This window comes from Buteo buteo, chromosome 5 (assembly GCF_964188355.1).
Source record: "Buteo buteo chromosome 5, bButBut1.hap1.1, whole genome shotgun sequence".
Classification (NCBI taxonomy): domain Eukaryota; kingdom Metazoa; phylum Chordata; class Aves; order Accipitriformes; family Accipitridae; genus Buteo; species Buteo buteo.
Window position 1 is genome coordinate 30,154,935 of NC_134175.1, and position 11,767 is coordinate 30,166,701.

The 11,767-nt window shown below is 37.2% G+C and overlaps 1 protein-coding gene across 2 annotated transcripts in view; it reads left to right on the plus strand.

Moving 5' to 3' along the window:
• The window catches only part of SP3 (Sp3 transcription factor), a 36,230-nt gene extending 24,688 nt beyond the window's left edge, over positions 1-11,542 (plus strand). For both annotated transcript variants that reach the window (XM_075028427.1, XM_075028428.1), the window contains 3 exons: positions 294-486; positions 7,310-7,506; positions 9,783-11,542. In XM_075028427.1, the coding sequence (XP_074884528.1) occupies positions 294-486; positions 7,310-7,506; positions 9,783-10,099 (707 nt within the window). In that variant the 3' untranslated portion in view covers positions 10,100-11,542. The remainder of the gene's footprint in view (positions 1-293; positions 487-7,309; positions 7,507-9,782) is intronic.
• The last annotated feature ends 225 nt before the right edge of the window (positions 11,543-11,767 follow it).

Below are 11,767 nucleotides of genomic sequence, written 5' to 3' on the forward strand. Positions count from 1 at the left end.
CAAGTTTCAAGCAAGCAATATCCTCCTGGTGACAGCAATCCCTACCAAGAACAGTTCAAACTTAAACTTTAATACTTCGTTATAGCTTGTCTTTAACTTTGAAATGTATAGTAAGATAAACTTTTAAAATACATTACAGGTTACAAGGGCACAGAAGCAATGTCAGTATGCACTGAAGGATGTTGACTTTTGACTGACATAGTGCTCTCAACAGTAAAAAGATTTGATCATTATGGTTTCCTTCTCTCTATTTAATGGGCTACTTATGGATCTGTGTTTGTTCTTTTCCTCAGATATTAGGATTAAAGAAGAGGAGCCTGATCCAGAAGAGTGGCAGCTCAGTGGTGATTCTACATTGAATACCAATGATCTAACACATTTGAGAGTGCAGGTGGTAGATGAGGAAGGGGACCAACCACATCAAGAGGGAAAAAGACTGAGACGAGTAGCTTGCACATGTCCCAACTGCAAAGAAGGTGGTGGAAGGTATGTAAAGTTTAGTATCATGTAATGGATGTAATGATGAAAACAAATAATGTGTGAGGAAAAAAGGAGCCTTAGTTAACAGCAGTAGTCAGCAGTGAGAGAAAACTAGAGGCTTATGCAAAAGAGCTTATGCAACAAAGGACTGCCACCTTTATTTCTGGGTTTGCAGATGGACAAGCAGATTATTCCATCCTCTCTGAGTTACTGCATTGAGATTAACAGGAAAAATCTGGAGTTAGATGCCACCTAGTACAAGTGAGGGGGGTAGACCATTGCCCTAAATAATATGAAAATGAAATATTTTGGAATATGCACATCCATGATTGGCTTCTATCATATGTCAAGGACTTGATTAAATTCTGCATTCCTGCATTTCCTTACTGATTGAGCATTTTTCCACAGTTTGATTGCTTTAGAGTGTTACAGAAATACAGTTATCCTGGTTTGCTTATTCACTGGTTTCCTAAGAAAAACAAGGTTTGTATAATAACTCTAAATACCAAATTTTGAATTGGCTGATTGTTTTCAGTCAAAGTTAGTGGAGATTTGGCTAACAAAGAGGTACTAAGTAAAACTTCGGGGCTGCATAGGAAGCCATGTTTTATTATTCTACATCTCATGGAAGTATTCTTCAGCTTTTTGTTACTATAAAGATTTTATTCTATTCCAAAACGCTTCATTTTAAACATCTCGATTATGGATATAAGAGAGGAAGTAGGGATAATAGGCTGCCTTTTACAAGTGAAAATATTTAGGTGTATTTGTGCTTGATACAATTGTGCAGGGGCTTCTTTCCAGTACACTAAAATTTGTCCATTTTGATAATAGTTTCTTCTCTAAAGTGGAAATCTCTATTTATGTGAGAACTACAGTGTAAATTACTGAGTTCTCTTTAAAGAACCTGTCAGTGTCCTATGGCTCTAAGAGTTCTAATAGTACTGACTGAATATGTCTGTTGTCAAGTCTCTTGCGGGTTTTTTGCTATATATTCTACATACCTTCTTTGCAAGCACAGAGAGATAATATCTTAGGCAGCCACGCTGAGTAAATATTAAGTGTTTAAGACAAATACACTTTCATACATTTACATCACAAATGAAGCTAGTGATAATATCTGCAGCTAAGGTTATACAGCATCTTTGTCCATCAGCTTCCTCTTGTTAAATTCCTATGTGTAGTTCACCAAAACCTGGCACAGACATTTCTAAGTACTTGGTGAACCTTGGGTCTGCCATGAAGATCTGCCCAAAGTACACCCTGGGTTGAGATTTGCTTCAGGCTGGGAGAAAACTTTGAAAATGTTGATTTGCACTGGCTGTACTCTTAGGAAACACAGAGATTTCACATGTTCCATCTTCCCTCATGCTCTGTTCCAAACTACAGTGGCTTTAATTTAGAGACATCTTTACTTTAAAATCCTCTTCCTTCTAAGTGGAGTTGCTATAACACCAAATTTTAAAGTTGAAGCCCAAGAGAGAATGTTTTTGAGAGATGGTTTTGATGAAGCCTGAAGAAAAGCGTAGTCTGACTGAAACTCGGATACAGGAATTTGGGAAGGAGTTGAGATAAGTGCTAGGACAGAGTTTAGATAGGTAAGGATCTGAAATCCACTGTAAAGGAAGGACTGGACACATCAAATGTACAAAGTAAGTGGGAAAACTAGGACAGGAAGTCAGGATGTGAGAAGAATTAGAACTGGAATAGAAACAGGATAATGAAGGAGACAATGGTGGGGAAACAGAAAAAGAGTGAAAGTGCCTACAGTTGCTAGAGCAACTTTCCCACTGTAGTGTAGAATTCCTTCAGAGTCTAGCAAAAAGGAGTAAGCCCACTTGGAGGAATATTTTCCTTTTCCCTCTGATACATGTTGATCATGTCCCATAGCTGCTACAGTTACTTATTTATCTCTAGTGCTGTAATTCTGAGTTTTGATTTGTCTTTCAACTCCACTGATGACTCATAGAATTTCAGATAATAGGACATTTGGTTTTATAAATTTCTTCAGATAGCATCCACAATTCTTAAAATGATGTTAAGGTTGCAAAACTGAAAACTTGGAAGTTGGCAAATGCCAAAGTTAAGATATCCTGGGCAACTTTAATTTAATCCCTTGTGCTTATGCATTATAATTTTGTTTCTAATTACATGACTGCATACTGTTTTTTTCATATGACCCCAATGCCTTTCAGCATATAGGATGGATGTACAGCAAGTGAATCAGGGCTGTGTAATGATTGGCACCTGCTTCACTTATTGCAGAAATTGGAAGGCATTTAGGGAATGAGATACGGGACTGCAGCAACAGGGCTCTGAAGTTTTGGAGGTATTTGTCTATCCGCCCCACCTTTTCCACTGCAGAAGTACTGAGTTCATTCCTGTAAAGAAGTTGATTGAGTTGAATTGTGAACATTTACAGTACTCTGAGAAAATATGCTTCTGCTATATTGAACTTGACACCTCAAGCTGGTTGGTGTTTCACAATTTTGGCCTTAATCTCTTTCTACCTTATATTTGGATGTATGAAATGTTTGTAGTAGTTCAAGTTCACTATACAGGAGTGTTGCAAGGGGATAAATGCATTAATGTTTGTGAACTGCTTAGACACTGTGAGTGTTGTGAGTACCCATGATGAGGAAAAGAAAAGCCTGGGGAAATGAATAATTCTGTATTTAAGATAATACTTAAATAATATGTAACTAGTAATACAAGAAAAGCACATTAAATCAGTATGAAAAAGCTGAATAGCATTTCACTCAACGAATACTATCCTTCCTATGAACTGAATGGGGTAGGAGAAGGTGGTACATGGCTTCATATATGCAGACTTCATCATAATTTCATCTTTTGTGTAGCCTTAGTTTTGGCATTTCTTGTCTTCTCTGTTCTCTGGATGCAAAGGGGAGTTGAGGGGTTCTTTCTGCTTTTTGTTGTTGGCTTTTGTTGGCTTTTTTTTTACGCTCGATACAGAATTAGTCTTTGCAGTCTTGAAAGGATTTCTATTCATACCAGTCCTGTGAAGTAAGAAGCCACTATTATCTTTACCTTACTTGGCAGGGGGAAGGTAGGAAAGGAACAGGATGATGTGTTAGATATGTAAATTAAAACCTTATAGCCTCAATCTTATATAGTAAATGGGAGATAAGCAAAATGGAGGGGGGGCGGAGAGAGAGACGTACCTCAAAAGATAACTCTGATCCCAAACAGGCTGTATTAGGCTTCTAGTTAGGGTGTCTGAAGTTAGGTGGAAAGTTCACCCTCCTCTCAGTTACATGTGGAGATTTCACCCTCCTCTCAATTACATCTGGAATTACACTGAGATGTAACTACTACTGTCTGGATCTATAGAGGAACAGTGCTTCTAAGTACCATTTCAGGTACGTAACTCTAAAATACACGTTCTGAAAATAACTAATTTTACCCTTGAAATACTTGATGTTCCTCCTGGAAGCACTGCTGGACTGAAAGTCCAGTTACTCATTGGATAAAGGTGTCTCCTGCTGAAACCGTTGCATTCTGCATGGTTACTGAGAAATGTGGTTTCCAGTCTTTATAAAGCTAAAGTGTACTATGAAAATACTTAAATAGTAATTGATTTGAAGGCTCCAGTCGAGGAGTAGGCCTGGGTCGTATCCTTTTACTCAGTGATGATGGTTATTGGCCAGTGCAGCACGAAAGGCTTCTTAGCATGACGTGTTAGGGCATACTGCCAGACTGTCACAGCTGCAAAGCGTCCAGATAGAATTCGGCTCATATCCAGTCAGTTTAGAACACACATGAAGCAAACATGCAGATAGGTGCCTATATGAAGCTGTGTAGAATAAATACACGTAGTTAGTCGTTCACAGTACTCTTGCAGATTTTGTTCTGTGAATCCCTAACTTCCTCCTCACTTTGAACTTCGGAGTCCACTAAGGAACTCTGTCACCAGTTAGGTGAGGTGCTTAGAATTATGTATGCTACATTGCCTATGCACAGTAAGCTGACCATGAGTTGAACCTTGGTTTCCTTCAGTCTAGACCAAAGGTGCAATTAAGCAATTTCAAATGATTGACTTAGGAATCTGAAAATTATTCTAAGGGAATTTTGATGTGATTTCATGTCATTTGTGTCACATTTATGTATTGTATCATGCATAGTTACAAAATATTTGTACTGATTATTGTAAAGGGGAAGACTATAGTATATTTCGAGGAGGTGTGAGGATGAAATACCAAATACAAAAAAAATATTCTATATACATTCTTAAATGCAGAAATACATTTTGTTATAATAAGTGCAGGCTGAGCACTTTTTAGGGTTACATGGATTTGGACAGGCAAATAAAGACACAGGATGGTGGGATCCAGTGGAGAATTCTTTCAGTTACTAAAACTATATAATGGAGAAAGAGCCATGGGTGTTCCTTTGCCTTGCACTGCAATTGCTGGATGCCTTGAGCCACCAAACAAGAGGACCTGAAGTAGAGCTGTCTAGAACTGAATCATTAGATGAAGGTGAACATAGAGCCTGTGGAACTGGTTGCAGTAAGGCAAAAGGAGGAATACAAAAATTTCTTCCTTGGAATTCGGGGAGCTGGGTGTTTTGAGCTGATAGATGAATGCTATTGGAACTGTTACAGGTACAGTGAGTTTTGTGTGGTGGCCTAGCCATCTGCAGAGGCTGAGAAACCAGAAAAGAAAGGGGGCAATCTAAAGACATTTTGCTAAATGCCTTTGAGATTGGCTGAATGTTCAAAACTTGTGAAGCTTTTCTATAGGTAGCATGGTACAAAGTTAAATGCCTGACATTACAGTTAATTTTGCTTTTTAATCTTGGCTTGACAGAAGGCCATGGAAGAGTGTGAACCTGACAGTTTAGATGCAGCAAAGCTTACCAAAAATAGATGTTTCAGCTAAGGTAGGAGATGTAAAAAAGGCAGTGTTTGTCGTGGCCTGAAGTGATCTGCTTTTGGGATATTTGAAAAAGGAAAATTAAGTCAAAAGTATTCTTGCCAAGCGTAATAATGATGGAAGAGCTTAAGATGTCAGGTCAGATGTCAGAGAATTTTTTGCATGAAACTTACAAACAAGCTGGATGAAACAGACAGGTGGAATTTCTGTGAGGCTAAGGATTGACGGGTGGCAATAAAACGAAAAAAAATTAGATAGATAAGCAGAATGTCTTCTGTCACCATATCCATAGGCTCATAATGAGTCTACTGCTACCACAGCAGTGTCAAAAGCCTTCCAGACTCTCTACTTCTACTGCCATTGAATTTGTTCTGAAGTCAAAACCTACATTGTCATGACAAATAATTAGTATGTAAAAGTGATAGATTTTTTTTTCTGAGACAAAATGACTAATGAAGCACTATGAAGATTGCTCTGTATTGAGACTTCTTAGAAACATTTTCTAGGACTTAACTAGATTTTATCTCCTTACTTTTCTGGACTGTCTGAAATGTTTTAGTTTCATATATCCTTAGGTTGGAATTCCCTTTAGATGCTGTGAGTTTTTAGAGTGAGTTAATTTCTGTGCCTGTTCAGAAATGCTTGCTCCAAGTGCTAGCTTGTTAAAGTGTATATGCATTTTACCCTGAACCCTCGTTAGATGTAAACCAGAATTGTTCTGAATGTAGGGATGAGAATCTAGGTCTAATAGTTGCTTGGCAAATCCTTCAGCCACTGGATGGTTAAGCAGAAGTTGAGCACCCAATTTAAGGAAAAAAATTACCTTGAGGCGGCAACTGAAAATTGTATAATCAGTCATGGAGAATGGAGTGCCCAAGACTGTGATTTCAGAACCCACTTAAGCTGTTCTAAGTTAACATTGCTGATGAATAAGGTGGCCTGATCCTTGGCTGCATTTTCCAATCTCCTCCCTCATACCAGCATTTACCATTCATATAGCTGCATTGTCAGCCAGATCTATTCCCTGGAGTGCCCGTTTCGGCAGCAGCAAACACTTAAATTGGCTAAAATCAATCATGATGCCCTGCACTGGCCAGACTGATCTCTTTCTCTGGGTCTTCAGACGCTTTTACGTCTCTCTGGTGGTTTTATTTAAAAAAATAAATTTTTTTTTTTAAAGTTAGGCTTTTCTGTAAGGTGCTTTCCCTGAATCAATCACCTACCATTTCAGTGAGGCAGCATCGTAAAATAGGCATCAAGCTCAGTAGTATGGATTATACTATCCGTGAATTATTTGTTCATTTTGATGGATTTTTTTTTCTGAAATGCCAAGGAATTAATTTAAATGTCACCAAGATCAGCTGTTTCACTGCCACTCCTTTTAGTAGAAATATTCAGGTTAGTAAGCTTGTCTTCCAACCTCAACCGCTTCTTAGGTTTCCCCAAGATGCCAAAAGTCCCATCTGTTCTCTTCCCAGTTGCCAAAATCTCGTTTCCATTTTGGCAATTGCAGTCATTTGTGTTTTTCTTTGCCAAAACTGTCTTTGGTATGGTAAAAACTGAAACTAGGAGAAATTTAAAATATGGGCACTTCAGCATCAAAGTAGTACAAGCTGCTGTAATGACTGTATTTCCAACTTTGTATACATGTATGCTTGCTAAAGATTACACTTCTATCATTTAAATTTCACTTGCTGTTGAATTTATAGTTAGTTGCAGAATGAGGATAGTATTACAGAGTTTAGTTCCAGCTTCTTATGGAGTGTACTGGACTCTGGTTGTATTTTAAACAAAATGGGAAGCTGCTCAGTTTTGTTTGCAGATCTATTGGCATATATAGCCCCTCTTATATGTATGACCGGTATTTAGGAGGAATGTATTAGAATGAATAACTTTTTTTTTTTTTTTTTTTTTTTTTTTTTTTTTTTTAACAGAGGCTCCAACTTGGGAAAAAAGAAGCAACACATTTGTCACATACCAGGGTGTGGCAAAGTATATGGAAAAACTTCACATTTGAGAGCTCATCTCCGCTGGCATTCTGGAGAGCGTCCATTTGTTTGTACTTGGATGTTCTGTGGCAAAAGGTTCACTCGCAGCGATGAGCTTCAGCGACACCGAAGAACGCACACAGGTTTTCAGTCTTTGATTCTGGTGCATTTAACTAAAGACGTGTCATGGAGAGGGCTTGGATAAAAAACTTTTAAGAGGAGAACAGATCTTTGTATTGGACGGATTTTAATGTAGCATGACCTTTCTAAAATCAGTTAACATTTAGAGCTATGTATACACTTTAGTTTCTTTGGTAGGTTTGAGGAGGAAAAACAGCTACCTTTTTTGATTCAGAACTGACATTTAAGCTAATATTTAATATAGCTTAATCAGAATCCTTTGATTCAGGTTCAGCAGTGCATTTCATTTTTTTTGAAACAGATTAAAACTGTTGTTCCAGCTTAAAACCTCAATAATTTTCTCTCATTTTAAAAAAGAGAAATAAAAATAGAGGGCTAGATGTCCAAGAGATTAGACGTCATTCACAAAATCAAGGAAGAGCATGTGATGGTGCATCATTCTACATCTTCTGGTTTCATGGTTAGACCACCTGTTAGGGACTCCAGGTTCACATTTCTCCTTTTGTCTAACACAAAGAAAAGAAATTAGTCTAGATCTTTCACCTCTTCAAGGAGCAGTTTGTTTCAAATCTATTGTCTGTATTACCTATTTTCCTACAAACTGAACCCATAATTACATTCTGCAGGATGCTTACCTTTTAAAATTAGACTATTTGAAAAACCCCGTAACAACAGATAAATAATTTATGTGCTTATCCGCATTTACATTGCTTAGAAAACTGTCTTTGCAATGTCTATGAAAAATATTTCATGTTTTGTACCCAATGGCATGCTTTTGTTAGACGTGTTGGATGCTTGAACCCAAGCTGGGATGTTATGGTCTGTCTGGATGGACAGCCAGATGGGTTTAAAAAACAGAAGCCAGTTGAATGATCCAGCTTAGAGGGTCTGGTTAATGGTTCCTCGTGTACCTGCATAACAATAAAAAGTAGAGAACTGCAGGGATCTATCCTTTGATGTGTTTTAACATCATTATCGCTGGCCTGGAGGAGGCAACAGAGTGCACTCTTCTTAGGTTTGCGGATGACACCAGACTGGGGTGACCGGTCAATGCATTTGAGGGCAAGGCTGCTATTCAGAGGGACTGAGGCTGAAGGAATGGACTGACAGGAACCTTATGAAATTCAGCAAGGATAAACACAAAGTACTGCACCTGGGTTGAAATTAACCCTTGCGGAAACACAGGCTGAGCACTGACTTAGTTGGGAAGCAGCTCTACTGAAAAGTACCTGGGAGTCTTGATAGACAATCAGAACATGAGCAAGAGCCAGCAGCAGAGATGGCCGGGGCTGTATGAACAGAAGCAGAGACACTAGTTCTAGGGAAGTGATAATCCTCCCCTTCTCGGCACTGGTTAGACTGCATCTAGAATATTGCATCTCGTTTTCAGGTCCCAATTTAAGACAGACATTCATCAACAGGATTGAGTTCACTAAAGGGTGACCAAGATGATCAGGAAGTTGGAGCATTTGCCTTATGAGGAGAGGCTGTAGGAACTGGCCTTATTCAGCTGCACAAAGATAACAGTAAGGGCAGGGGGGAGCATAATAGCAACCTTCTAGTACCTGCAAGGCCACCATTAAGAAGACAAAGACAGACTTTCCATGGTGGTGCATTGGTGGGAGAATGAGAGACAACAGACATAAGTTGAAACAGGAGTGGTTCAGACTAGATATAAATAAAAACTTTTTCATTGTGAGGACAGGCAAGCACTGAAACAGGATGCCCAGAGAGTTTCTGTAGTCTCCATCTTTAAAGGTTTTCAAGACCAAACTGGATAAATTCCTGAGCAACCAGGTCTGACCTCATAGCTGACCCTGCTTAGAGAGAGATCAGACTAGAGACCTCCAGAGGTCCCTTCAGACCTGAATTACCCTATGATCTTGTTTGTCAGTCTCAAGTGTGATTCTGCAGGAGCTTATATAGTCTTCCCTGTCCATCATTTGGCAGGTTTTGTTCTCCTCTTAAATGTTATTTATTGGTAATAATTGCAGTGAAACTTAGCAGCCTAAGGATATGAGATAGCAATACTCTTTAGCTTGCCTGAAAGATCTCCCCAAACTCAGGGAGACACAGAAAAATAAATCAATTCTTTTAAAGGATTTGTATGTCTAGAAATTTAACACACAAGTTTATCAAGTTGGAACACTTTTTTCTTCAGTATAGATGTTGTTAGAATTCTGACTCTAAAAGGCAGTAAGTTATCCCAGGTTTTGGTGTATGTGTGATATTTTTAATGTTCTTGAAAACATTTTTTTTTTCTTCTCTTCTGCGACAGGTGAGAAGAAATTTGTCTGTCCAGAATGTTCAAAACGCTTTATGAGAAGTGACCACCTTGCCAAACACATTAAAACACATCAGAATAAAAAAGGTATTCACTCTAGCAGTACAGTGCTGGCATCAGTAGAAGCAACGCCTGATGATACTTTGATTACTGCAGGAGGAACAACACTTATCCTTGCAAATATTCAACAAGGTTCTGTTTCAGGAATAGGAACTGTTAATACATCTGGCACCAGCAATCAGGATATTCTTACCAACACTGAAATACCTTTACAGCTTGTCACAGTTTCGGGAAACGAGACAATGGAGTAAATATTACACAAGATACCTATTAATTGTGGTTATTTTTATACAGTAGTGAGAAGAATATTGTTCCTAAGTTCTTAGATATCTTTTTATTGATGTGCAAAAATTTTTGGATTGACAGTAACTTGGTTATACATGACACTGAAATGCCTTACTTTGTATGATATTCCATAGTATATTAAAATGGTAAAATTGCATGGGTTTTGTAGGTACTTTTGGAATCTAGAAGAGATGAAATTTTACCAAGTTATATTAAAAAAAAAAAAGAATTTAACAATGGAAATGGTAGTCTAACCAAATGCATCAATCCTGTGTGGTTTAGTGTAAAAAAATGAGAACATGTTGGTATTTATCTATTGTAAGATAAAAGAAGTTGATGGGTGAAAAGAAATCATGTTATGATAAAAGAAATTTTGTAATTTTCTTGATGACTGGAATTTTTATTATGCATAACTGACAAATCAAGTTTCCAAGCAAATGTTACATAGTATAGGCTTTACTTAGCTCATCAACTTGTCATTTTGAAGCTAATTATTTTAATTAGGTTAACTATGTACAATATTTTAAGCATTACTCTTGTAAGATTTTGAAAACTACATTTTAACATGGAACTCTAGGGATAGTCACCTTTTAAATCCTATTGAAAAGCCATGTTTAAGATTTAATTTGCCAAAATGATGTCTTGTTAATATTCTTTCAATAACCAAGGTGGGCAATATAACCAATGTTTAAAAAGCTTAAAATGTTTAAAAAAAAAAATATGTATAGGTTGAGGCATTTGGGTGGTAAGGCAAATGTTAGTGAGGTATATCCCTTCTTTTGAACATTGGAGGACCAAAAATAAGGTGTATTGCGTCTCAGCAGTGATTTTTATCAAATCTTTTTCCAAAAAAACCATCTGTCTGCCAGGGCCTTAAAAGCCATCATGTAAATTACCAGTAAAATATAACATATGCAAATACAACAGAAAAATCACTTCCATATTGACAGTACTCCCAAACATATGGATATAGTCATAGTGAACTAGGGGTTTTATGAGGTTTTTATTTGTTTGTTGTTTAGTTTTTGGTTAGTCAATCTGCATTTAAATATCAGCCATCTTTCCTTTTTTGCTTCTTCCCTTAAAAATTGTATGTATCCAGTACATTTAACTGATAAACATATATGTTTTTTATTATGCTGAATTTTCTTTTTATTTTTTAATTACTGTTTATATTTTCAATTATAGAAAAATGTACAAAATGAAGTTATATAGCCAGTCTGTAAGTGCTATACCATTTTCAAAAAATGTACAACAATAATTACTGCAGTTCACCTATTTACAAACATTTGGAAATCTGTTCATTTGTTATTCTTAAAACCACCTCAAATTTAAAGGCTACCTTATTGTACGTTTAAAGTGTATTATAACAGTGTGGTAGTTAATAAAACACTATTTTTTTTTTCTTTTGACTTGAGTTTGCTGTAATTCTTGTTAACTAAAAAGTTGTAATTTCATAATACATCTTGATAGCCTGAGATGTTTTTTTATTTTGCACTGGATGGTGGGAAGTAGAAATGGTGTTTCCTTTCCTTACGGGCAAGGAGATAGTAATACACCACCTCCTCTCTCTCAGCCCCCATCTGTATGTGCACAGACATGCATGTGCTGTATACTATGTTGGTGTAGTGGTA